Raw genomic sequence first — 27021 nt, 5'->3', positions numbered from 1 at the left:
TTCATTCAGTCGTATTTGTTGAGTGCTGCTGCCTGCCGAGCACTGTACTAAGCGCTTGGAAAGTACAATTCAGCAATGGAGACAATCCCTACCCAACCACGGGCTCCACAGGTGTACTATTGAATAGAAGGCAATGAAGTCATTTCTAATTATTTATTTATTTTACTTGTACATATCTATTCTATTTATTTTATTTTGTTAATATGTTTTGTTTTGTTCTCTGTCTCCCCCTTCTAGACTATGAGCCCACTGTTAGGTAGGGACCGTCTCTATATGTTGCCAACTTGTACTTCCCAAGCGCCTAGTACAGTGCTCTGCACACAGTAAGTGCTCAATAAATACGACTGATTGATTGATTGATAATATTCATAATTTCTCTTCTTAAAATAACAAGTAAAGGGAAATAGGGGGTTTTCTGTGTTCTGACTGAGTTCACCAATTTAAATTTAGAACAGTGCTTTGCACATAGTAAGCGCTTAATAAGTGCCATTATTATTAGTATTATTATTATAAATTTTCCACTGATGCTTTTCAGAGATAAGAAAAAGAGTATGTTCAGCCCGTGTGCATTTCACATTAGCTTCCCATACCCAAACAATACCCTCTAAGATAATAAAGAATCAGACTAAAGAGGTCTCTAAGTAATGTCCACATCTATTTGTCTCGGCACTATGTTGATGCTGTAAATTGCTTAAAAATATGATACAGTGGAAAAAAAAATCAGTGAATGAAGGCATTCATTTTGATCGAAGAAAAGCTAAAATGGGGACTAAGAGTGTGAAGCCCCATGTGGGACAGGGACTGTGTCCAACCTGATCGACTTGTATCTACCCCAGGTCTTAGAACAGTGCTTGGCATATAGTAAGAGCTTAACAAGTACTATTATTATTATTATTATTATTATTATTATTATTATTATTATTATTATTATTTCTGACCGAGCATGCCCAGTAAACCCCATCAGGTGATTCCCACTCCTGAGAGTCAGGCTAAAGATCCTGAGAAAATTGAAATAATAATAATGGCATTTATTAAGCACTTTCTATGTGCAAAGCACTGTTCTAAGCACTGGGGAGGTTACAGGTGATCAGGTTGTCCCACGGGGGGGCTCACAGTCTTAATCCCCATTTTACAGATGTGGTAACTGAGGCCCAGAGAAGTGAAGTGACTTGCCCAAAGTCACACAGCTGACAATTGGCAGATCCGGGGTTTGAACCCAAGACCTCTGACGCCAAATCCCGGGCTCCTTCCACTGAGCCACGCTGCTTCCCATGAAATGAAACCAAGAGCAAGAAGCTTGTGTAGAATTTGGAGGCAGCTGTTCTTTTATTGTGATTTCTCAGTTAATAGCTGTAGGGGCAGAGGAAGGAACAAAAAGCACATTAAGGGAGAGCTCCTGGCAGCCCCTAAACAGTCAAAACGGACACGCCTCACCGGCATCCTTTCACCGCAGCCTAGAGACGTCCTCGAAACGGTTATGAAATTTCCTGGTCGTGGATCTGGAAGATCTTTTGGCCCAACTCAGTTCTACGATATTTATCGAACACCCACTTCGGGAGCCTGGGTGGCCTTGTCCTCTAAACAGTGAGCTGGGGTGGGGGAAAAGAGAGGGGAAGACGGAGAAACAGATGAACTGGTGCCTGACCAACAAAAAGGTTAGTGTGCGACTGTCAGCGCCTTCGTTGATGCCGAAATTGTCCTCGCATATTCCTGCCAACCCCTCCTTCTCCACTCACTCCTTCCTCCTCTCCTCTTTCGGAAGTGGGATCGGACCTGATTTGCCGCCTAGGGGCCCAGGGACAAGAGAAGCAGCGCAGCGTATTGGAAAGAGCGAGGACCTGGGAGCTAGAGGACCTGGGTTCTGCTGTCGTCTCCACTGTTTGTCAGCTTGTGTGACCTTGGGCAAGTCGCTGAATTTCTATATGCCTCAGTTTCCTCGTCTGCAGAATGGGGATTCAATCCCTATTTAGACTATGAGCCCCATGATAATGATAATAATGATAATAATAACAATCAATCAATCGTACTTATTGAGCGCTTACTGTGTGCAGTGTACTAAGCGCTTGGGAAGTACAAGTTGGCAACATATAGAGGCAGTCCCTACCCAACAGTGGGCTCACAGTCAATAATAATAATAATGGTATTCTTCTAGACTGTGAGCCCGCTGTTGGGTAGGGACCGTCTCTATATGTTGCCAACTTGTACTTCCCAAGCGCTTAGCACGCAGTAAGAGCTCAATAAATACAATTGAATGAATGAATGAATATTTGAGTGCTTACTGTGTGCCACGCACTGTTCTAAGCACTGGGTGGATACAGGGTAATCAGATGGTCCCACGTGGGGCTCACAGTCTCCATCCCCATTTTACAGATGAGGGAACTGAGGCACAGAGAAGTTAAGTGATTTGCCCGAGGTCACATAGCAGACAAGTGATGGAGCCAGGATTAGAACCCACAACCTCTGGCTCCCCAGCCTGGGCTCTTTCCACTAAGCCAAGCTGCTTCTCTATGCTTCTCTATCAGCCCCATGTGGGACCTGATTTATCTCGTACCTATCCCAGCGCTTAGTACAGAGCTTAACACTTGATAAGAGAAGCTGCGAGACTTAGCGGAAAAAGCACGGGCTTGGGAGTCAGAGGACGTGGGTTCTAACTCTGGCTTCGCCACTTGCCTTAAGCGACCTTGGGCTAGTCACTTCTCTGTGCCTCAGTTACCTCGTCTGTAAAATGGGGATTAAGACCATGAGCCCCACATGGAACAAACTACCTTGTACCTACCCCAGCACTTAGAACAGTGCTTGGCACATAATGATGGCATTTATTAAGCGCTTTCTGTGTGCAAAACACTGTTCTAAGTGCTGGGGAGGTTACAAGGTGATCAGTTGTCCCAAAGGGGGCTCACAGTCTTAGTCCCCATTTTACAGATGAGGTTAACTGAGGCCCAGGGAAGTTAAGTGACTTGCCCAAAGTCACACAGCTGACAATTGGCAGAGCCAGGATTTGAACCTATGACCTCTGACTCCAAAGCCCGTTGCTCTTTCCACTGAGCCGTGTAAGCACCTAACAAATACCGTAATTATTATTATTATTATTGTTGTTGTTATTATTATTATTATTGTTATTGTTGTTGTTGTTGTAAGTGCTTAACAGATACCACAATTATTATTTGTGGCTCGTGAATGACCTGTTGCTAGGTCAGAGTCTGGGCATAGTGGTCTTATGGGTTATTTCAGTTTGCTGACCCTATTTCCCTCCCTGCCCCCATCTTCCTTCCCCCACCCCCCAGTATGATTGCACATCACAAACACTTTTCCCCAGAGTCATCAGAACCCTAAAAATATCCACACATTTTATGCAGAATTTATGCCCCCTTTTTTCAACTGCCGCTATGCTAGCAGCCGCAGAGCATTCCAGAAACCATCTTGGAATAAACTCACCATCCCTGACAGAGCAGTGTGTCTTAGTGGGTAGCGCATAGGCCTGGCAGAAAGAAGGACCTGAGTTCTAATCCTGGCTCTGCTGTGTGACCTTGGGTAAGTTGCTTCACTTCTCTGGGCCTCGGTTACCTCATCTGGAAAATGGGGATTAAGACCGTGCTCCCTGCGTGGGACAGGGACTGTGCCCAAGCCAGTTACCTGGTATCTATCCCAGCACTTAGTACAGTGCCTGGCACATAGTAAGTGCTTAACAATACCACGATTATTATTATCATTATTATCCCTCAAATTCATTCTTATCATCAAGACTGGGAGATTCAGTGGGCAATAGAGGCTAAACCATCACTAAAGGTGGATGATATGCTCACACCCTATGGAGTGGTGACCATGTGTCTCTCTGCTTTAGATAAATCCTCCTACATGGAGATGGGGCTGCAATAGCTATTGTACTGGGTTTTGGCCCCAAAGGCCCTACCCACTTTGTCTGGTGGCACGATTCCAGGCCTCCAGGCCCTGACTTTTCCTTCTATATTTTTGAGCATTCCAGAAAAAAAACTGGAGAAGTAGCAAAAGCCTGTTAGAGATAAGATAACTTGGTTTAATGAAAGGAACAAAATGAGGAAAGGAGAGTAGTTCCCTGCCTGAAATCCAAATTTGCGATTGTTCAGCCATCCCCTCCTTATTCACCTTCAGATCCAACCCTGTTTCACTCATTCATTCATTCAATCGTATTCATTGAGTGCTTACTGTGGGCAGAGCACTGGACTAAGCGCTTGGGAAGTACAAGTTGGCAACATATAGAGATGGTCCCTACCCAACGACGGGCTCACAGTCTAGAAGGGGGCAACAGACAACAAAACAAAACATGTAAACAGGTGTTTAGATGGCAGTGTGACATTGGAGCATTTCCAAGCGCTTAGTACAGTGCTCTGCACACAGTAAGTGCTCAATAAATACAATTGAATGAATGAATACCCTTTGAAAATGGTTTGCTTTTATGATTGCTAAATGGTTTTTATCAGTGCTTTGTAAACTTAAGCTCTTGTTTTAAAGGAAAGAATTAAATGTTCAGGCTATGCTTAGGGAGAGGTAATAGGAAGTAGTGGCAGTAATAGTAGCAGCAGTAGCAATAGTAGCAATAATAATAATAATAATGTCATTTGTTAAGCGTTTACTATGTGCAAAGCACTGTTCTAAGCGCTGGGGAGGATACAAGGTGATCAGGTTGTCCCACGTGGGGCTCACAGGCTTCATCCCCATTTTACAGATGAGGGAACTGAGGCACAGAGGAGTTAAGTGACTTGCCCAAAGTCACACAGCTGACAATTGGCAGAGTCGGGATTTGAACCCATGACCTCTGACTCCCAAGCCTGGGCTCTTTCCATTGACTCACGCTGAGCACGCTGCACTGATAGCAGAAGTAACAGTAATAACAGGTGCAGCAGTAATAGCTTTAGTAGTAGCAGCAGGAGAGAGAAGCAGCTTTGCCTAGTGGAGAGAGCACGGGCCCAGCAGTCAAAAGACCTGGGGTCTAATCCCGGCTCTGCCACTTGCTTGCTGTGTGACCTTGGGCAAGTCACTTAACTTCTCTGTACTTCAATTTCCTCAGCTATGAAATGGGGATTCCAGTTTTTCCCTCCTACTTAGCCTGTGAGCCCTATGTGGGACAGGGACTGTGTCTGACCTAATTAACCTGTACCCCTCCCAGCACTAAGAACAGTGTTTGACACATAATAATAATCAAAATTATAATAATAGGATTTATTAAGCACTTACTATGTGCAAAGCACTGTTCTAAGCGCTTGGGGGGGTACAAGGTAATCGGGTTGTCCCATGTGGGGCTCACAGGATTCATCCCCATTTTACAGATGAGGGAACTGAGGCCCGGAGAAGTGAAGTGACTTGCCCAAAGTCAAACATGTGACAATTGGTGGAGCTGGGATTTGAACCCATGACCTCTGACTCCAAAGCCCGGGCTCTTTCCACTGAGCCACGCTAAGCTCTTAACAAATATCATAAAAATAAGAAAAGAATAAAACAATCAATAGTAGCAGTAGTAGCAGGATATTGGCGGACACTGAGCAACAGTGCTCTGTAATAAGCACTTGGGAAAATCCAATAGGAACAAAAGACATGTTGCTATTGTGTATATATTGTGAGCAGGGAATGTCACCGTTTATTGTTGTATTGTACTTTCCCAAGCACTTAGTACAGTGCTCTGTACTTAGTAAGTGCTTAGTAAATACAATTGAATGAATGACTGACTGAATAATATAGCAGTTATTGGAAACTTTTAAAACTGCAACCTATAGACTATTTTTATGCATTTATTATAGATAACAATATCAGTAGCTAGGCTTCTTTTGGGATAGGAACAGTGGACCTGTTAAAGGGAAGAAAAATCCAGAATTAGAGTGAGAACAAAAGTGTAAGAGGCAGGCAGATAAGAGAAACTCACAGAGATAGAAAATTAATAGAAGAGAGAGGCAGGGAGAAGGAGAAACAGGAAGGGAGAGAGCTGGAAAAAGAAAAAGAGCGTAGTTGTCATCGGCTGTGCAAATGACTCCCCAGATCTCCATCATTAATAATAATAATAGTAATAATAATGGTACTTGTTAAGCACTTACTATGTACCAAGCACTGTTCTTGGTCCTGGGGTATACAAGTTAATCAGGTTGGACACAGCCCCTGTCCCATATTGGGCTCACACTCTTAATCCCCGTTTTAAAGATGAGGTAACTGAGGACCAGTGAAGTGACTTGCCCAAAGTCACACAAGCAGACATGTGTTGGAGCCAAAATTAGAACCCAGGTCCTCCTGATTCACAGACCCATGCTCTAGCCACTAAACCATGATGCCTCATTCATTCATTCAATTGTATTTATTGAGCACTTGCAGTGTGAAGAGCACTGTAGTAATCAATCAATCATATTTATTGAGCACTTACTGTGTGCAGAGCACTGTACTAAGCGCTTGGAAAGTACATATCGGCAACACATAGAGACGGTCCATACCCAACAACGGGCTCACAGTCTAGTAGGGGGAGACAGACAACAAAACAAAACAAGTAGGCAGGCATCAATAGCATCAGAATAGATAAATAGAATTATAGATATATACACATCATTAATAAAATAAATAGAATAATATGTACAAATATACACAAGTGCTGTGGGGCGGGGAAGGGGGTAGAGCAGAGCGGGGAGTAGGGGAGAAGGAGCAAAGGAAAAGGGGAGCTCAGTCTGAGAAGGCCTCCTGTAGGAGGTGAGCTCTCAGTAGGGCTTTGAAGGAAGGAAGAGAGCTACTTTGGCGGTTGTGTGGAGGGAGGGCATTCAAGGCCAGAGGTAGGACGTGGGCCAAGGGTTGACGGCGGGACGGGGAGAACAAGGCACAATGAGGAGGTTAGTGGCAGAGGAGCGGAGGATGTGGGCTGGGCTATAGAAGGAGAGAAGGGAGGTGAGGTAGGAGGGGGCTTAGGTGATGAAGAGTCTTGAAGCCGAGAGTGAGAAGTTTTTGCTTCATGCGAAGGTTGCTAGGCAACCACTGGAGATTTTTGAGGAGGGGGGTGACATGCCCAGAAGATAATGCTGAAGATAATTCTGTGGAAAGATAATCCGGGCTGCAGAGCGAAGTATAGACTGAAGCGAGGAGAGACAGGAGGATGGGAGATGCATCCCTGATGGGCCTGCTTCAAATTAGAGTTTTTTTTCTGACACAACTGAAGTTCTGGTTCTCCAAATCTAAAATAAAATCTTTCTCTGCAAACACAAATTTCCACCGCTAGCTCACATGACTGGTATAGCAACCTTGACTCATTTTCCACTAAAAAGAACTTAAAGCATAATTGTCCATTTTCAGTTCTGCTGCTCGCTATAGTAACTTCAGAAGTATTCCTCTTAAAAATATTAAGGCACCATTATCATTTAAAAAAAATAATTCCTGGTCATGTACTTTTTATTTTCAAACCCATTGTTTTCCTTGAGCTTCTACCGATGCAGTTCACCAATCCAGGTGCCAGAATATTTCCTATAGAAGCATTGGAGCATGCTGAGTACTTTTCATATGCCCAAATTCTCTAGCCCCAGCTCACATGTGGGTTGAATTTGCAACTGAGCAACTCTGAAGGCCAGAGTAACTTGTTGCTTCCCCTCCCCCTAGGCAGGAAACAAGGAGTATTTAGTCTTTTCTCATTGTGTTTGGGTGGACAGAAGAAAATAAATTGGATGGGCGGAGATACGTTTTTGACTAGTGTGTTTGCATCTCTATGTGTGCTGCAATCAATTTCTTTCCTCTGCCAAATTCTCACATCCGAGCAAGTAACTTGGAGTCCTTTCTTCAGGATTCCTTTGAGCTCTTGGGCTTCAACAGAGCCATTTCTCAACTACCCACCCAAACTAAAAAGCCACAAAACAGCCACACGACTTTATGGAGAGTGAATAGCTTTAATTGAAACAGGAAATCTGAAAACGTCAGAACTGTAAAATTAGAGATTAAAAAGTTTTATACCAGTATCTGGCTTGATCAAGATGAAGTGTTTTTCCCACTCACGTTCTAAATATCTAAATAATATTCTATTTAGAATTATTATTATTTAGAATAATTTTCTAAATATTATTCTTGTCCATCCTGTAAGTGATGTCTCCCAAGACAAGCACTCCTTAATCATAAAGAGGGAAGCAGCCTTGCCTAGTGGGTTGAGCACGGGCCCGAGAGTCAGGAGGACCTGAGTTCTAATTGTGACTTTGCCATTTGTCTTTTGTGGCCTTGGGCAAGTCACTTCACTTCTCTGTACCTCAGTTGCCTCATCTGTAAAATGAGGATTAAGACTGCGAGCCCTATGTGGGACAGGGTCAGTGTCCAAACCGATTAGAGCACGGGTCTGGGCGTCAGAAGGACCTGGGTTCAAATCCCAGCCCTGCCACTTGTCTGCTGTGTGACTTTAAACAAGTCATTTAACTTCTCTGTGCCTGTTACCTCATCTGCGAGCCCCATATGGGGCAGGAACTGTGTCCAACCTGATTACCTTGTATCTACCCCAACGCTTAGAACAATGTCTGGCACATTCAGTTGTATTTATTGAGCACGTACTGTGTGCAAAGCACTGAGCTAAGCCCTTGGCACATAGGAAGGGCTTAACGAATGTCATAGGGAAAAAAAGATGCTTATGTGATCAAATGTTAGTTGGATGATAGTAGTTATGATCATTCAGAAACCACCTGAAAGCTGCAGCAAGTGGGCTGAATGTCTAATCTACGTGCTTCAAATTACATTTTATACATCACAATTAGAGAAGCAGCGTGGCTCGGTGGAAAGAGCACGGGCTTTGGAGTCAGAGGTCATGGGTTCGAATCCCGCTCTGCCACATGTCTGCTATGTGACCTTGGGCAAGTCACTTCACTTCTCTGAGCCTCAGTGATCTGATCTGTAAAATGGGGATTAAGACTGTGAGCCCCACATGCGACAACCTGATCACCTTGTATCCCCCCAGCACTTAGAACAGTGCTCTGCACATAGTAAGCGCTTAAATGCCATTATTATTATTATTTATTATTAGAAATTCTGACTCTGCAAATCATAAACATTCCTCCCACATTGACTGTGAGTCCTAGGTTGGGACAGGGACTCAGTCCAACCTGACTATCTTGTATTTTCCCCAGTGCTTAGGACAGTTCTTGGCACATACTAAGCACTAAATACCATAGTTATTACTGAGCACTGTTCTAAGTGATAGGGAAATTGCAAGGCAGACAGATTTTTTGGTGGTTTTTGTTAAGTGCTTTCTAGGTGTCAAGCACTGTCCTAAACTCTGGGGTAGATACAAGATAGTCAAGTAGGACCCAATCCTTATCCCACCTGGGGCTCACAATCTAAGTAGCAGGGAGAACAGGGGTTGGTTCCCCCATTTTACAGTTGAGGAAACTGAAGCCCAGAGCAGTCAAACGACTTGCCCAAGGTCACCCGGCAGGCAGGTTGTGTAGCAGGATTAGAAACCAGATCTTCTGATTCCCAGGCCTGTGCTCTTTCCACTAGGCCACACTGCTTCCCATCTGTGTCCCATACGTGGCTCATGTCGCCCACTACCTAATGAAAGATAAACAGACACATAGGTTTGCTCATGGCTTCAAGAACAGTCCAATGCTTTAGGTCCTAAAATGAATCCACAGTTTAAAATCAATCAGCTGTAGTATGCTGGAAATGTCCATTTAATATGGATCAGGAAGTTTTTGGTGATGTCAAGTGGCAGTCTCATATTCTAGTACAGTATGTTACTGTAATGAAAACTATTAACCGAAATCCAGAGACCTTGTGGAACAATGTTACCAATCTTCTTTGAGGCCTGTGTAGCATCACTGGCGAGGGAAAATTTGATTGTAAGCTCCTTGAAGGCCAGGGATGTGTCTTTTTGTTACCCTGTAACTCCCCTCAGCACTTGCTGGAGTATTCTGCACCTGCCTTAAAACATAGCACTAAAGTAAACTAAACATTTCCAAACTCCTCTGGGAAAGAAAACCTTGAAATGCAACTCAGTGTCTTAGAAGTAGCATGACCTAGTGGAAAGAGCATAGACTGGGAATCCGAGGACCTGGGTTTAATCCCAGGTCTGCCACTTGCCTCCTCTGTCTGTGACCTCAGGCAAGTTACTTAACTTCTCTGGGCCTCCGTTTCTTCAACTGTAAAATGGGGGCTCAATACCTGTTCTCCCTCCTACTTAGACTGTGAGCCCTACGTGGGACTGGGACTGTGTCAGACTTGATTATCTTGTAGCTAATACAGTGCTGGCACATAGCAAGCAGTTAACAAATACCACAGTTATTACTAGGTAGTGCCCCGAAGATTATCAGTGAAATCACCCCCTGCTACTCAGACACAGAGGCATTTTCATATTCGGTCAATGAATCAATCAATTAATGGTATTTATTGAGTGCCTACTGGGTGCTAGGAACTGTCCTGAGTGCTTATTTGAGTACAACATTAGCAAGTTCGTTTTATTTTCCTCAGAAGCTACTACCTTAGCCCCTCATTTAATTAGAATTTGGGACTTGGGTTCATATAGACTTGGCCTCCCTCCTTGCTGTTCTTCTCTTTGAATTTATTGGTTAGGAGGAGCCTTGGGGGCCATTCGTTTACCTCAGGGTCCTCCTGGCTGTTTTCCTTTCTGTCATTCTCCTGCTGAGTGCTCTTTTCTCCTTCCACTCAGGAACAGTGGAGTTGTGTCTGATACCTTTCTTGCAACCTTCCCAAGGACAATCCGCAGGTGTCCGGCTCCTCCTAAGACATGAATCGTGGTATTTTGGAAGGAGGTGCTGAGTATTTCTTCCTTCCTCCAAATAGAACTGTTTCAACCGTCTAAATGGGATTGTTGGCCCGCATGGTAGGGTCCACTAGGGCCCAGGGAGATCATCTCAGGGTCTTTTCTGTTGGGGCCTGAGGAGATCATTTCTCTTAAGTCAGTTCATCTGTTGAGTGCCAGTTTATGGAGATCCTGAATGTCTAGATCCATGCTTTAAACCAGACTTTACTATTAGGGAAAAGGTTAATGATAGCAGAGTTAACACCTTAAAACTTTTGTAAAGTTCAAATTCATTTCTAATGTACCCATCAGTGTGCCCTTTTCAGTGTTCTTTTTTCTTTGTATTGCTGTGCACCCACTTATATTCTATATCCTAAAAAGCACCTCTTTCCTTCTAGCAGTTCAGCAAATGGCGAAAGAAGACACTTTGGTTCTGAAGATTGGCTCAGTTTCCATGACTCCTCAGGCCGATAACCCGCTTTGCAGAACTATCCTCAGGAAAGACATTTACCAGTAAGTTCATTCTTTTATGCACAGTTTTTCGAAAAGCATTCATTGTGGACTGATCAATGAACCTGATGTGGCCTGTAAAATTCTTTCCATTTAAGATCTTTTGATATTCAAAACCAGGTTTTTCTGATTTTCTTCAGTTGTGGGTTTTAGAATTCACTCAGACAAATCAAGTATTTCTGTGAAGTGTTGATGAGTTACAGAATTTGAACATCAAATCGGTGCAAAATTAAATTAAGGAGCTCATTAAGAGTATTTTAATAGATACTCTTAATTTAACTAAATCAATGACCACAAGGGAATATAAGGAGGAACTTTTTAGAACTACTATACCACTTTGTAGTCCTACTGTATAAAATATAGTAGGTTTTCGTAATGTAAATGGTAGCAGACATTTGAAATGCAGACTGTTGATGTCTTGTGGATCAAAGCTGTAAAGAAAAGCAAACTTCTAAGGAGAAATTTCACAGTAAACACATTTTCTGTGAAAATGACCTGCTCTGGATTTTGTCACTGAGTATTTGCAAACCACACTAAGCGTATATGAGCGGCAAAACTGGCAAACATATGTAATCAACATGATAAAAATAATATATGATTCTTACTGGAGTTGACACTGTTGTCAGACATGAAAGTATAGTTGCAAATAACACCAAGTGGGAAAAGTCACAGAAATACAGATGAACAAGTGTCTTTTACTTCCTGTTGCTCTGTTTCTCAGATGTGGCAATCTTTCTCTTTTTTTAAAAAAGAATTTCATACTACACTTCAATAGAAGTCAGAAAAACCAAAATCCATTCCCAGCAGTAAAACATTTACTGCCTCGAAAGTGACAAGTATTTTACTTTTAGCAGTCTACTTTTATTAGAGCCAAAGGGTTTTAGGAAGGCAGGCCATCCAACACTCTTTTTTTAGAGTGAGTTGGCAGTTCAGCCTTATATTTTTTTTTATAATTCCTTTACAGATTATCCATTTTGCCATGTTTTTCACTGGATAGTTAATTTTATAAATGTATTCACCTTTGTTCATTTTAATGTCACTTAGCATTTTTGTGATCATTCTTTTCTCATTTTGTTTCCTGCATTGTTTATGCCACTGGCTTAAAATATGTTTCCATCATCTTCCCATTCTGTGTCTGCAGAATTTTGCACACCTCAAGGAAATGCCAACTTAGTTATAAGTGGAAAGAATAAGGAAAGTTAGCTTTCTTTACCTCGAGGACTGTGGGAAGAACCCCTGCATGGTGCTCAGGTCCTCTGGGTCTCGAAGGTTGGGACTGGTTGACTTCAGCCAGATAACAATTGTAGTATTTGTTAAGTGCTTACTGTGTGCTAAGAACTTTACTAAGTGCCGGAGTAGATACAAAAGTAACAGTGTGGCTTAGTAGAAAGAGCGTGGGCTTTTCATTCATTCATTCAATCATATTTATTGAGCGCTTACTGTGTGCAGAGCACTGTACTAAGCGCTTGGGAAGTGCAAGTTGGCAACATATAGAGACGGTCCCTACCCAACAACGGGCTCACAGTCTAGAGGGGGCTTGAGAATCAGAAGTCAAGGATTCTAATCCCTGCTCTGCCACTTGTCTGCTGTGTGACCTTGGGTAAGTCACTTAACTTCTCTGTGCCTCAGTTCCCTCATCCATAAAATGGGGATTAATAATAATGATGGTATGAGCCTCATGTGGGACAACCTGATTGCCTTTTATCTACTCCAGTGCTTAGAACAGTGCTTGGCACATAGTGAGTGTTTAACAAATACCATCATTATTATTATCACAAAACAATCGGGTCCCACATAGTCTCTGTCGCCCATGGGGCTCGCAAGTCTAAATAAGAGGGAGAACAGATATTGAACTCCCATTTTACAGATGAGGAAAGTGAGGCCCAGAGAAATGAAGTGACTTGCCCAGGGTCCCACAACAGACAAGTGGAATCCTCTGATTCCAGGTCTGTGCTCTTTCCACTAGGCTATCCTGCTTCCCAGGTGGGTGAAGGCTGGGCTCAGACTACCAGCCAAGTCTCTAAAAACCAGAATTTATATTTAGCAATTGAAATCTTCAGGTGGAAGTGGTAGCACCTCATTGTACCCTTTGTTCACTGCCATGAAATCCCTTCCTCCTGCACCAGCCAACATGGAAGATTTTCTAAAACTTATAGGAGTATGGGTGTGGTGATATATGCTCAGCTTTGTAGTCAGTCATATGTGCATCTGGGACTCTGTCATCATTACTCTGATCATCATCATCATCATTAGCATTTATTGAGTAGATACTGTGTGTTAGGTGCTGTACTAAGTGCTTAGGAAAATAGAACAGTAGCAAGATGCCTATTCCCTGCTCTTGAGTTTATTGTCTAATGAGGGAGTCAGACTGAAACCAAAATGTGGGGTTCTATTCCACACATGCAGCAAGTTTCAAGCAACCCTTTTCTATGCTATGATCAAGGGTCTTCGAGGAAGTAAAGCATCTTTCACTAGTGTGGCACTCACTGGCAGTAACCTTTTGGGAGGAAAAATCTCCAGAATGCAGTTGTCATTGGGTATTGTCTTGTTCTGTCCACCTTTTAGACAAACCTAATCCTGATTCATTGCAGGGAGTCTTGAAATACAATAATAATCTAATAATAGTGGTATTAGTTAAGCTCTTACTGTGTGTCAGATACTTTACTAAGTGCTGGGGTATACAAGGAAATCATGTTGGACACAGTCCCTGTCCCACATCAGTCTCACAGTCTTAATCCCTGTTTTACAGATGAGGTTACTGAGGCCTAGTGAAGTGACTTGCCCAAGGTTACACAGGAGACAAGTGGCAGAGCCAGGATTAGAATCCAGGTCCTTCTGACTCCCAAGCCCATGCTTTATCCACTAGGCCATGCTGCCCCTCAGCTAGTCATTGAACTGGAAATTTACAGCATGGCCTAGTGGAAAGAGCCAGGGCTGTTCTGCCTAGCTAGCTCATAACCTCGGCATTAATCCTTTTATCAATGCTATTTTTAAGCACCGTGTGTTAGACAATGTACTGAGTGCTAGCGTAATAATAATAATAATGATGGTATTTGTTAAGCGCTTACTATGTGCCAAGCACTGTTCGAAGCACTGGGGGAGATACAAGGTCATCAGGTTGTCCCACATGGGACTCACAGTCTTAAACCCCATTTTACAGAGAAGTTAAGTAGCTTACCCAAGGTCACACAGCAGACAAGTGGCAGAGCCAGGATTAGAACCCACATCCTCGGATTCCCAAGCCTGGGCTCTTTCCACTAAGCCATGGAATCAATCAGCTGTATTTGCTGAGTGTTTACTGTGTGTAGAGCACAGTACTCAGTACTTGGGAGAGTACAACATAACAGTATAGCAGAATTAGTAGACATATTCCCTGTCCCACTTGGGTCTCACAGTCTTAATTCCCATGTTGCAAATGAGGTAACTGAAGCACAGAGAAGTTTAGTGACTTGTCCAACTTCACCCAGCAGATAAGTGCCACAGCTGGGATTAGAACCAGGTGCTTTTGTTTCCCAGGCCTATTCTCCATCCACTGGGCCACATAGCTTGCGACTTCCAATGTGTCCTTTAATTGACTGACACATTTTATGGGTCCCTATCACATCAGAACTTCACAGCCCCTTAGGCCCAGCATCCTGGATCCAGATTGAAATCAGGTGGGAAGAGCTTTTCCTATGACTTTGGAGAATTGATTTTGCCATTCACCGGAATAAAAATTGCCGGACCATTTTCATCTCCACATGAGGGATGCTTAAAAAAAGTGGGTCACATTTTCACGCCAGGGAAACCACTTAGATATTTCATGAAAGTCTCCTTCTCCTATCCCTCAGGGTAGGACTAATGAAGGCCTTGATGAGCCCTGGACAGTGGAAACTCTTAGGATCCCTGCCCAAAGTTTGTGCTCTTCCTAGATAACCTGAGTCCCCAAATCTCCATCACAACAGATGCTTTCAGTTGTTTTGTCTGTGGCCCCTCACAGGTAAGTTGTCTTAGTGGGTGACACAGGGGAATGGCTTAGGTTTCATCATTGTTGAGCCCTCGGATGGACATAACAGGTCAATCTTAATATGTGAAAATGAGGTTTGAACCGTGGGTCTTGCATTCGTCTTTTCAGTCACACACACCCCTCTGTAGGTGAATTTTCACTTCAGTGGTGTCTTTGTGGAGAAGCAGTGTGGCTCAGTGGAAAGAGCACGGGCTTGGGAGTCAGAGGTGATGGATTCTAATCCTGGCTCTGCCACTTGTCAGCTGCGTGACTTTGGGCAAGTCACTTAACTTCTGTGGGCCTCAGTTACCTCATCTGTAAAATGGGGATTAAGACTGTGAGCCCCACGTGGGACAACCTGATTACCTTGTATCCCCTCCAGCATTTAGAACAGTGCCTTGCACATAGTAAGCGCTTAACAAATGCCATTATTATTATTATTTGTGGATGAAGACTCATTTTATTTTCAGTTTTATTTTAGAAGCTTTCAAGGAAAATATTTTCAGTGGGCATTTGAATGGATGCTGTATTGTAGTCTAGTAGGTAAGAATGGTGTCAGTAGAGGTAGAGAGTAATTTGCCAATTTGGCAAATAGATGGTGAGCCAAAAATGGAAAAGCCCAAATTCTAGGCCATTGTTTTTCAAGCGCTCTCGAATCGTAATGCCATTGACACCCCAGGGAATCCACTGTAAGACACAGCACTCCTCCAACCAAAAAAACGAGGATAGTTGCTTATATATCCATTGAAATGGGAGAAGAATAGAGGGTTATTCTGATTTTGCTTAGAAAAAGCTAGCTTCAAATGCTAGCAAGGGAAGAGCAGAGAGGGGATAGGGTCATACTTGAAGTCAAGTAGGCAAGTAGACCGAGGATGTAAGAGCAGAGAATTCTTGTGATAGTGCCTTTGCAAAAAGTTCTACTAATAAAGACGTGGTTGCCAACCCTTTGCAGGTGTGAAGGGATGAAACAGATAAAGACCCTTAAACTCTTCTGTGTAATCTTTTATTTGACATTGCAGCCCTTTGTCTTCCTTCCCTGAAGCTATTTTTCAGGTCCAAGTTCTTTGGGCTAGCAGAATTAAATGGCTGCTCTCATTTGTACTAAAAGGATTCTACTTCCGTGAAAAAGAAGTCCTTTACAAAAAAAGGTTCAATTGTAATCAGCTGCAGGCATCCTCCACTATTCATTGATGTGGAAGAACCACTTCAATGAGAAGTTTATAGTTCCTGAACCACGTCCGGTCAACTGGTGGTCTTCCATAAAGGCAAATAAAAATGACAGTTGTGGTCCTGATATTTTGGATTGTGTACCTTGCCTTTTAGAGTTTGGACTTGGACAATTGTCGGTTTTATATAGGGAACTCTGATGTCCACCGAGGATATTGCATACTTATATTGGATGAGTTGGAAATGTCAAGGTGAAAAAAGCCCCTGAATCTCATTTCCAGTCTTCTGGTCCTAGTCACCTAATCAATTTCCTTTATTTGTTAAAGGAAATTGATAACTAGTGGTTTGTGAGTCTCTGAAACAATGTCTTGAGTCCGTTCTTTGACACCAATTCCTTGCCCTTTAATCTGTGGGGTTTCTCTTTCTGATTTCATCTATATTCAGATTTTGTTTGCCCTTAACTACATGGAATGAACTGTATTTGTGTAGCTTGGTAAAAGAAAGACTTAAGCAGAGTTTTCCCATCACGTTTAGGGATACTTTGAGTAGAATAGAAACTTTTATTGAAATGTCTGACCAGAGTAAACCTTATTTTGATAATAAAGTACGAGCTTTCTTCTGACTAGTTGTAGCAATAGCATTGTCTGGATGAATATTACTATTAACAAGCAATAGGTAGAATATTAGAAATATTTAAATTTTCAAAAAATATTTTTTATCAAAAATCCGAGTGACGTGAGTAGGTTTTTTTAATTTACATTTTTAATATTTACATAGTCGAATATGTCTAGTAATGGGAGGTATAGTTAATTGAATAATATGTTACTTTTTGACTACATAGTGTGCAGTAATCAGTTAGCTCCAATGTTTAATATTAATCAGTTTTCACTTTCTCTTTATTATTTCCAATTCAAACAGAAAAGTTAAGATAGTTGGTTAGCAGGATTTATTTTATCTAAGATAAATTAAATTTCATTACCCAAAACAGATAGACTCATTGACTTTCCAAGCTGAAATGTAATGAGTACTTCAGCTTGATTTTATAGAAAACCTTTTTGTCGTAGTGTTCCCTAAGATTTTTTTTTTAATTAAGAGTTAGGTGCATAGAGTGTTGGTATTATATAGTGAGAGAGAGCTTCTGTATGGTACATACACACACATCCATAGTTTAAATATACCGTATCCGTAAAAGAGAGGTTGTGTGGGACAAACTTAACTTCTAATAATTGAAATAGAGTTTGAGCAGGAATGACCTCTTTGCTTAATCTGATGGACTGTATCGTAATCCTCCTAGACCTCGTAGCTGCTTTTGACAAGGTAAACCGTCTCTTCTCCCGGAAACCCTATCTAGCCTTGGTTTTGCCAACACACATCTCTCCTGCTTCTCCCCCCAGCTCCCTGGTCATGCCTTCTCAATCTCTCACCGACTTTTCCTTTGCCTCCTGTTTCCTAACTGCGAGTGTCTAGGTGTTCCTCAGGGTTCTGTTCTGGGTCCATTTCTCTTCCCACTTTATACTAGCTCCCTCAGGGAACTCATCTACTCCCGTGACATCTATGCAAGATGTCTCTCAAATCTATCTTGCCAGTCTCAACTTCCTTCCTCTTATCGATGATTTCTCTGCATCTCTTACATGGATGTCCCTCCAGCATCTCAAATTCAGTATATTCACAACTGAAGTGTTCGTCTTCCCTCCCAAATTCGCCCCCACCGAACTTTTCCATCACAGTTGTCAGCACCATCATTCTTCTCATCTCTCAAGCCCATACCTGTTGTACTTTCCTACTTAGTGCAATGCTCTGCACAAAGTAAGTGCTCAATAAATGCTGTTGATTGAGTGACCTTACTTAAATACCAACTCTTGTACACACCCCTTTTCTTCTTCCTTCTCCAAATTGTTTTCTTGTCTGTCTCCCTGATCCTCCAGTGCAGTCATTGTGTCTTCCAACTCTATTGTACTCTCCCAAATTCTGGTTCTACCCACAGTAAGCAATCAATAAATACCAGTGATTGATGGATTGATAGAATATGTCTATTTACTCTGTTGTAGCCACCCAAGAGTGTTTAGTATAGTGGTCTGCACACAGTAGGTGTTCATTTTAATACTAATTTAATTAATACTGGAAAAAGCCAAAAATTGATTCTATTTAAATAATAGAATTGAAAAGAATCCTTTATGAGCTGGAGAAATCCATTTGTTCAACATGTTATGTCATCTAATTGGCATAAATTAAGCCAGTAAAATGCCCCCTACTTGGAATTTTCCTTATTTGCTTAGTAAATATTTTCTCTTGTTCCCACATCTAAAATATTAGTTAATAATAATAATGATAATAATGACATTTATTAAGCATTTACTATGTGCAAAGCGCTGTTCTAAGTGCTGGGGAGGTTACAAGCTGATCAGGTTGTCCCACGGAGGGCTCACAGTATTAATCCCCATTTTGCAGATGAGGTAACTGAGGCGCAGAGAAGCTAAGTGTCTTGCCCAAAGTCACACAGCTGACAATTGGCGGACCCGGGATTTGAACCCATGACCTCTGACTCCAAAGCCCTTGCTCTTTCCACTGAACCATGCTGCTTCTTAATTGTTGACCATTTAAAATGGGTTACTTAGGGATGTAGTTGTTTGGTCAATTAATGTTCTAAATTTAATTGGTAATCAATACATTGAATAATTTACCAGTAATTAAGCCAAGAGTTTTGAGTTTACAGGTTTTTTGAATATTACTCTTTCTCAGTAGGGGAATTTTGTAAATTGACTGTCCTTAAATCATCTGTTCCACTTGCAGGCACGAAAGACCTAAAGTCGCTTCTAGATCCAGGTCAATGACATTAAAAAAAAAATAGTGTATAGAAAGGAAAAAATATTTTTCAATGGTAACTTTGCTTTGTTGTAGAAGAGCAAATTTGTATAGTTTAATAATTCATCAAATTGAAATGTTTTACTGTGTTAAATTAATTTTTCATTTAGATTATTTTTTCTTTCTTTACACCATTCCTTTTTTTTTGAAAACAAGTGTTGACCAATGGATAGGTCTTTTATATTCGACTGATTCCAAGTAGATTTGTTATAAAAAGAGTCTGTTATGATACTTGGAAAAATTGTGATCTTAGTGACTGGGTAGGTGAAGGATTTAAAAAAAGGGGGAAGTAATGGCCAGGTGACACTTTTTAATATACTTCCATGGATATTCTTGGAGAAAGGTAGGATAAGTATGAGAGATGACTATTTGAAGGGGAAAAAAAATTAACCAGTAAATCTTAATGGAATATGGATTGTAAAATGAAACACACACTGCATACAGTAGACTCTCAATAATACGATTGAATGAATGAATGAAACATCTATAAGAACATTTTAAAGAATTTAGCTATATATACTGATTCTTATTACTCAGTATTATTTGGCTTTTTTAATGAAAATACAACTAGGAACTTTTTGATCAGTGATATACCATAACCTTTGGAACTGTACCACATAAGCAATTGAATATGAACCAATGTCAATGCTTAATTCTTTATTTTTTTGAAATTTCAGTTAAAACATCTGAAATCAGTTTTCTAATGGAAAGGTTTCATTTTCCATATAGATCATTGTCTTCTAAAGGATAGAATTCAGGCATATAGTCCTTTCTTTTTTTGTGGTAGCATTTTCTGTAAAAACTTAAAAATCTTGTTTTGCGTTTAACTCCAGCTATGTAATGTTTAATTGAAAGCTTCTTGTAGTCAAATAGAGACTTATCTAATAAAGCATTTGAAAGAACTAAAGAAACAAACAGTGACACTGCTAGTGAAAGAACCCTGAAATATGATCCAAGCTAAAAATTATTCTTTAAGCCAGCATGTATTTGGTACAACAGTGAAGTACTGGGACTTGCTATAAGAAAGATCAGATTTAAGAAATATTTTAAAGTGCACAAAGCTCTTTATATTTTGGCGTGGATTTTTTACTTAGAGATGTGAAAATCATATATTTGCAAAAATGGTGTAGTAGCAAGTCATTCTCTCCCTGTTTTGAAAAAAAATAATCATTTTTATTAGCCATATCTGCTTTTGTATGAGAAAAAAATAAAGCCCTAACAGATTTTCATACCTTTTTTTTAAAGTGGCTTTAATCATCTTACTGTATTATTTTTATGCCCACTAAGGACAAAGTTAACTCATAGATGACCAATTAAGTATCACAGAAACGTAGTCTTTTTAGTCTTTTTGGCAAAGGTTTCTAAACTTTTGTTCTGTGTTTTAAAATCCTCCTGTAACCTTTAATGTAACGAAAATGTCCTTTCTTTTGTGTGGCAAGGCATCAGTTCTGTCATGCTTGAACACTCAAGAAATTTATCCAAGCATTGACTGTCATCTCTAATAATTGTTTCAAAAGAATTTAAGTAGCATCCAAAAAACCCCCATCATTTTCATGAAATTCAAGATGGAATACAAGGATTTAATGCAGAAGAACTCAATGATTATGATGCTTTTTGTTTTTCTACTATACTTTGTAGCCATTTTTCAGTAATGAGACTGAACTAGTCCTATCGTTTCTTTTATTCCATATTAAAAGTGGTCTAAAATAGAAAGTAATGTCCTGGCTTCTAACCTGTCAGTGCATTTTTCCCCACCATTTCTCAAGCTTTAATTAGCTATGTTTATTCTTCTCGTTCACTTTTTCAAAGTGGATCATTCTCTTGATAGCAATTAATGCAATTCTTTTAAAAATCCAGGTAAAGGGACTGAGAAGAAGAATATGGAAGGGAAGAGACCAGAATAAATTAATGGTATTTTAGACATATGATCAATATGCTGAAAGGTTTATTCTTAAATAGTGAATCCAAAAAAAAGTTTGGGTTTTTTTTGGTTTTTTTAATGGCATTTGCTAAGTTCTTATTGTGTGCCAGACACTGTACTAAGCCCTGGAGCAGATACAGATTAATCAGGCTGGACACAATCCCTGTCCAACATAGGGCTCAGAGTCTTAATCTCCATTTTACAGATGAAGTAACTGAGAACTCAAGAAGTTAAGTGACTTGCCCAAGGTCACCCAGACGCTATGTGGTGGAGCTGGAATTAGAACGCAGGTCCTTCTGATTCTTTTTATGTATTTTTTCTGACCTCTCTTGATTTTTTTCATTAAATGAAATATCTTGCTTGCATAACCAGAAGGATATCCTGATCAAGATCTGTGGATTAGTCTACTTTCCTTGAAAAGTAGTGAGGGAGATGACAACATAATCCTATAGTAAAAAAAAAAAAAGTGTTGTAAAGCTAAGCCTTAAAGTTGATGACCTTGATGCTAAGAAACAGGGCTGTATCTGACTAAAACTTTTCTCTAGATGTCTGAAACTGATTTGGGGTAGTCTGAAAAGACTTCAAAATTTCCATCGAGGTTTACTGCACTAATGGGTAATGAGTTTCCCTCTGAACGAAGGTGTTCATCTTTTATTTACTTTTCCATTCTGTTAGGAAAAAGTTAAAATGCATGTTAGTACCGCCATTGTTCAAGGCATCTGGAATTTGAAAGGATTATAAAGAATTAATGCAATTGAAGGTGGACTTTTAAAGCAGCTTTAAAACGAGTTTTTTAAAAAGGCATTTTTTCCATGACGTTTCCAGCATTCTGTTAGTGACTTTCTCTAGTATTTGCTTTGTGTGCCTTCTCTCCATGCCCGCTCCTCTCCCAAATCCTGTCTCCTAAACTACTCATGTGATAATTCTTTTATGAAGTTGTTTTTTCTTAGAAAGCTCAACCAAGAGGTGTGTAAAGCACAGAGGGCTCTGACTAAATGTCATCTGTGGTGATGGAAATTAATTTATGAACTGTGCCTTCCTGAGGTTGGTGTGGTTCAAGTGTGTTTTACAGATTGGTGACTTTCCCAATGAAACTGCTGCCCCACCAGCCATTTCTATAATAATAATGATAATAATAATAATAAATCAGTGGTATTTATTGAGTACTTATGTGCAGAGCATTTTACAAAGCACCTGGGTGCTCAATCAGTTGTATTTATTGAGCCCTTACTGTGTGCAGAGCACTGTACTAAGCTCTTGGGAGAAGCAGCGTGGCTCATTGGAAAGAGCGTGGGCTTAGGAGTCAGAGGTCATGGGTTCAAATCCCCGCTCCTCCAATTGTCAGCTGTGTGAATTTGGGCAAGTCACTTCACTTCTCTGGGCCTCAGTTACCTCATCTGTAAAATGGGGATTAAGACTGTGAGCCCCCGTGGGACAACCTGATCACTTTGTAACCTCCCCAGCGCTTAGAACAGTGCTTTGCACACAGTAAGTGCTTAATAAATGCCATTATTATTATTATACAATATATCAGAGTGGGTAGATACGTTCCCTGCCCACATGGAGCTTACAGTCTAGACGGAGAGGCAGACAGAATAAATTACAGATGTATACATAGTGGTGAGGGACTGAAGGTGGAGTGACTATCAAGTAGTTATAAAGCCTACAGATCCAAGAGCATAGGAGACACAGAAGCAGAGGGAGTAGAAAATTGTGGGCTTAGTAGGGCAAGCCCACATGGAAGAGGTATGATTTAATAAAGTTTTGAAAGTGGGGAGAGTGGTGTTCTGGCACATGTGAAGGGGGAGGGGTTTCCGGACAGAGGGATGAGATAGGCTCATCTGTATATATGTATATATATATGTATACCTGTATATATGTATATATGTTTGTACATATTTATTACTCTATTTATTTATTTATTTATTTTATTTGTACATATCTATTCTATTTATTTTATTTTGTTAGTATGTTTGGTTTTGTTCTCTGTCTCCCCCTTTTAGACTGTGAGCCCACTGTTGGGTAGGGACTGTCTCTATATGTTGCCAACTTGTCCTTCCCAAGTGCTTAGTACAATGCTCTGCACATAGTAAGTGCTCAATAAATACGATTGATGATGATGATGATGATGATAGGCTGTGGATCAGCATTGAGACAGACAAGATTGAGGTACAGTGTAGTTTGGCATTAGAGGCGTGAAGGCTGGGTTGTAGTAGGAGATCAGTGTGAAGTAAGGTAGGAGGGTGCAAGCTGATTGAAGGCCTTAAAGCCTGTGATAAGAGGTTTCCATTTGATGTGGAAGTGGGTGGGCAACCCCTGGAGGCTCTTGAAGAGTGGGGAGTTGAGGACTGAATGTTGTTTTAGATAAAAATGACCCAGGCAGCAGAGTGAAGTATGGAGTGGAGTGAAGCAAGTCAGGAGGAAGGGAGGTCAGTGAAGAGGCTGGTAATAATGATGGTATTTGTTGCGTGCTTACTATGTGCAAAGCACTGTTCTAAGCACTGGGGGGATACAAGGTGATCAGGTTGTCCCACGGGGGGCTCACAGTCTTAATCCCCATTTTACAGTTGAGGTAACTGAGGCCCAGAGAAGTTAAGTGACTTGCCCAAAGTCACACAGCTGACAGTTGGCGGAGCCGGGATTTGAACCCACGACCTCTGATTCCAGAGCCTGGGCTCTTTCCACTGAGCCAGGCTGATGTAGTAGTCAAGATGGAATATAAGTGCTGGGGTCAGTGCGGTCACAGTAAAACCGTGGTATTTCAGTGCTTTGCAAGTACCATGCACTGAAGTAGAAATAGTTGTAGTAATAGCATCTACTGAGGTATTCTGGGTGCAAAGCACTGTACAAATGGCTGGGAGAGAATACCCAGGTCAGAATTAGACACGGTCCCTGGCCCTTGGGGGCCTCACAATCTAAGAATAGAAGTGGATTGGAGAACAGAGTGGAGACAGACATACTAGGAGTGGTGCAACACAACACAAAATAGGCTCCAAGTTCAGGACACCTCTAGCAGCCACTAGTGTTAATAATAATGGTATTTGTTAAGTGCTTACTTGGTGCAAGGCACTGTTCTAAGCGCTGGGTACTGTACTAAGCACTAATCTTCCCAGGGGTTTTGTGGAAGTCTCCTCCAGTGCATGCGTGAGGGAGCAGTTACCATGGGTGCTTTTCTTGGCTGGAATGGAGGAATGCCAGAGGTATCCTTTTCCCGCCCCAGCCCCGTGCACATTGAGCATGCCTGGAGCAGAGACCCTCAGGGGTTCCAGAGGGAAGGCAGCTATTATCACTCATGCTTGTCTCTGCAATCAATCAATCAATCGTATTTATTGAGCACTTACTGTGGCAGAGCACTGTACGAAGCGCTTGGGAAGTACAAGTTGGCAACATATGGAGACAGTCCCTACCCAACAGTGGGCTCACAGTCTAGAAGGATGGAGAAGCACTGGCGTAGATTACGTTCAAATTCTGGAAAGTTGGAATCCATTGCTCAGAAATGATTTTCAATAGGTGGGTGATCTCTGGGCACTGATTTTGTAGAAAACATAAACCAGATCTCTCTGAGTTTTTGAAACATATCTCATTTGTGATCAGATCAAGTGAACATAGAATTTTGACTTTGGGTATCTTTTGGTTTGAAAGTCAGTTTTGTACATTATTTCGCCAATGTAAGGATACATGGCTAGAAAATGCTCTAACCATTTTTAAGCTTCAAGTACCACACCTTCAAGTACCAAAGTTTTCTGAATATAGAAAAAAAGATTATTTTTCCTTCAATTGTTTCATTCTCCATTCTATTTTAAAATCAAGACTGTCTTGTTGGTGCCAAGCAGAACTCTCCATAATATATCTGAAACTGTTTACTTCCAAACAAGTAACCATGACTTAAATGTTTGCCTGGATTTTTGAAACATTAAGGAGAGTTGAGGAACATCTTCTTCCCAATTGTTTGCCTTAGGAGTAGCAAACATCGAATTACTAAAGGGAAATGGCCGTATGGAAGTGAGAATTTCACTAGACTGTAAGTTCACTGTGGGCAGGGAATCATCATCAATCGTATTTATTGAGCGCTTACTGTGTGCAGAGCACTGTACTAAGCGCTTAACCAACTCTTAAACTGTACTCTTAGAACAGTGCCTGGCACATAGTAAGATTTTAGACTGTGAGCCCACTGTTGGGTTAGGGACTGTCTCTATATGTTGCCAATTTGTACTTCCCAAGTGCTTAGTACAGTGCTCTGTACACAGTAAGCACTAAATAAATATGATTGATTGATAGTAAGTGCTTAATAAACACCACATTTATTATTACTTTCCCAAGTGCTTAGTATAGTACTCTGCATACAGTGAACAGTCAATTAACACGATTGATTTGAGAATTGCTCCATTTGGCCAGTTGAACATTAAGACCAAATCACTCCAATTCAGCCCCATTATCATAAGTATTTATGGTGATCAATTTTTGGTGGCAGTCCAAGAGAAAATTGTAGAGTTTAATGCCATTTGGATCACTCATTTGCCTCCTTGTTATCCAGAGGCAGCCTAAGTTCCAACCAATCCCATTATGTTGGGAGGGAAGCAGTTTTGCATGGAGATTCCCCTGGGCTGTCTCTCTCAGTGTCCAATCAATCAATCAATCATATTTATTGAGCGCTTACTGTATGCAGAGCACTGTACTAAGCGCTTGGGAAGTACAAGTTGGCAACATATATAGACAGTCCCTACCCAACAGTGGGCTCACAGTCTAAAAGGGCAATCAGCCCCAGAAGACCCCATCAACCCAAGGATCCACTGCTGACTAGCTGGTTTGGGCTCTCCTGTTCTCTCTCCTTCTCCCATACCTCTCCTCTCGGGATTTTCTTTTTACATGACATTTTTTCAGCTCTTACTATGTGCCAGGCACCATGCTAAGCTCTGGGATAAATACAGGGTTGCCAGGTTGGACATAGTCCCTGTCCTGCATGGGGCTCACAGTCTTAATCCCCATTTTACAGAGGAGGTAACTGAGGCGTAAAGAAGTGAACTGACTTGCCCAAAGTCTCACAGCAGACAAGTGGGTAGAGCCAGGATTTAGAACCCAGGTCCTTTTGACTCCCAAGCCCATTCTCTATCCATTAGGTCCCGTTGCTTCGTGGTTCAGTGGAAAGAGCACGGGCTTTGGAGTCACAGGTCATGGGGTCAAATTCCGGCTCCACCAACTGTCAGCTGTGTGACTTTGGGCAAGTCACTTCACTTCTCTGTGCCTCAGTTATCTCACCTGTAAAATGGGGATTAAAACTGTGAGCCCCCACATGGGACAACCTGATCACCTTGTAAGCTCCCCAGCGCTTAGAACAGTGCTTTGCACATAATAAGCGCTTAACAAATACCATGATTATTATTATTATTATTCTCCGATTTCAAATCACTGTTTCCCAGGCTCCTGGGCCCTTCCAGTTTTGAATCTTGTCCATTTCCCGCCTTGGCTGGGGCATCCCCAGAAAGATGTTTTCGGGTCCCTGGGTACGTTCTGACACAGCAGGATCTCCTGGACTGATCTGGGATCGGTTTCCACACCAAGAGACAACCTCTGCCCAGCATATACTCCATGGGAGCTGCTCTGGCAGGACCACTCCCTGTTCAGACCGAATGCAAACGTGTACTTCCCAAGTGCTTAGTACAGTGCTCTGCACACAGTAAGTGCTCAATAAATGCGATTGATGAAGTGGCTCAGTCTCTCTGGAGTACATAAGGGGACCAAAGGCAAGGCCAAACGGTGTTCGGTTTGATGAGTTAAACCTTCGGTGGTACAATATTTGGAGAACTCCAGCAGGCCAGATTACAGACAGATTTCCACCTGGCAGGTTGGAGT

The 27021-nt window shown here is 41.5% G+C and overlaps 1 protein-coding gene across 2 annotated transcripts in view; it reads left to right on the top strand.

Moving 5' to 3' along the window:
• Positions 1-27021, top strand: part of VPS13B (vacuolar protein sorting 13 homolog B) — a 1018523-nt gene that overhangs the window by 560725 nt on the left and 430777 nt on the right. For both annotated transcript variants that reach the window (XM_038744561.1, XM_038744562.1), the window contains exon 29: positions 11128-11239. In XM_038744561.1, coding sequence (XP_038600489.1) covers positions 11128-11239 — 112 coding nt within the window. The remainder of the gene's footprint in view (positions 1-11127; positions 11240-27021) is intronic.

Source organism: Tachyglossus aculeatus, chromosome 4 (assembly GCF_015852505.1).
Source record: "Tachyglossus aculeatus isolate mTacAcu1 chromosome 4, mTacAcu1.pri, whole genome shotgun sequence".
Taxonomy (NCBI): domain Eukaryota; kingdom Metazoa; phylum Chordata; class Mammalia; order Monotremata; family Tachyglossidae; genus Tachyglossus; species Tachyglossus aculeatus.
This window is presented reverse-complemented; position numbering and strand designations above follow the sequence as displayed.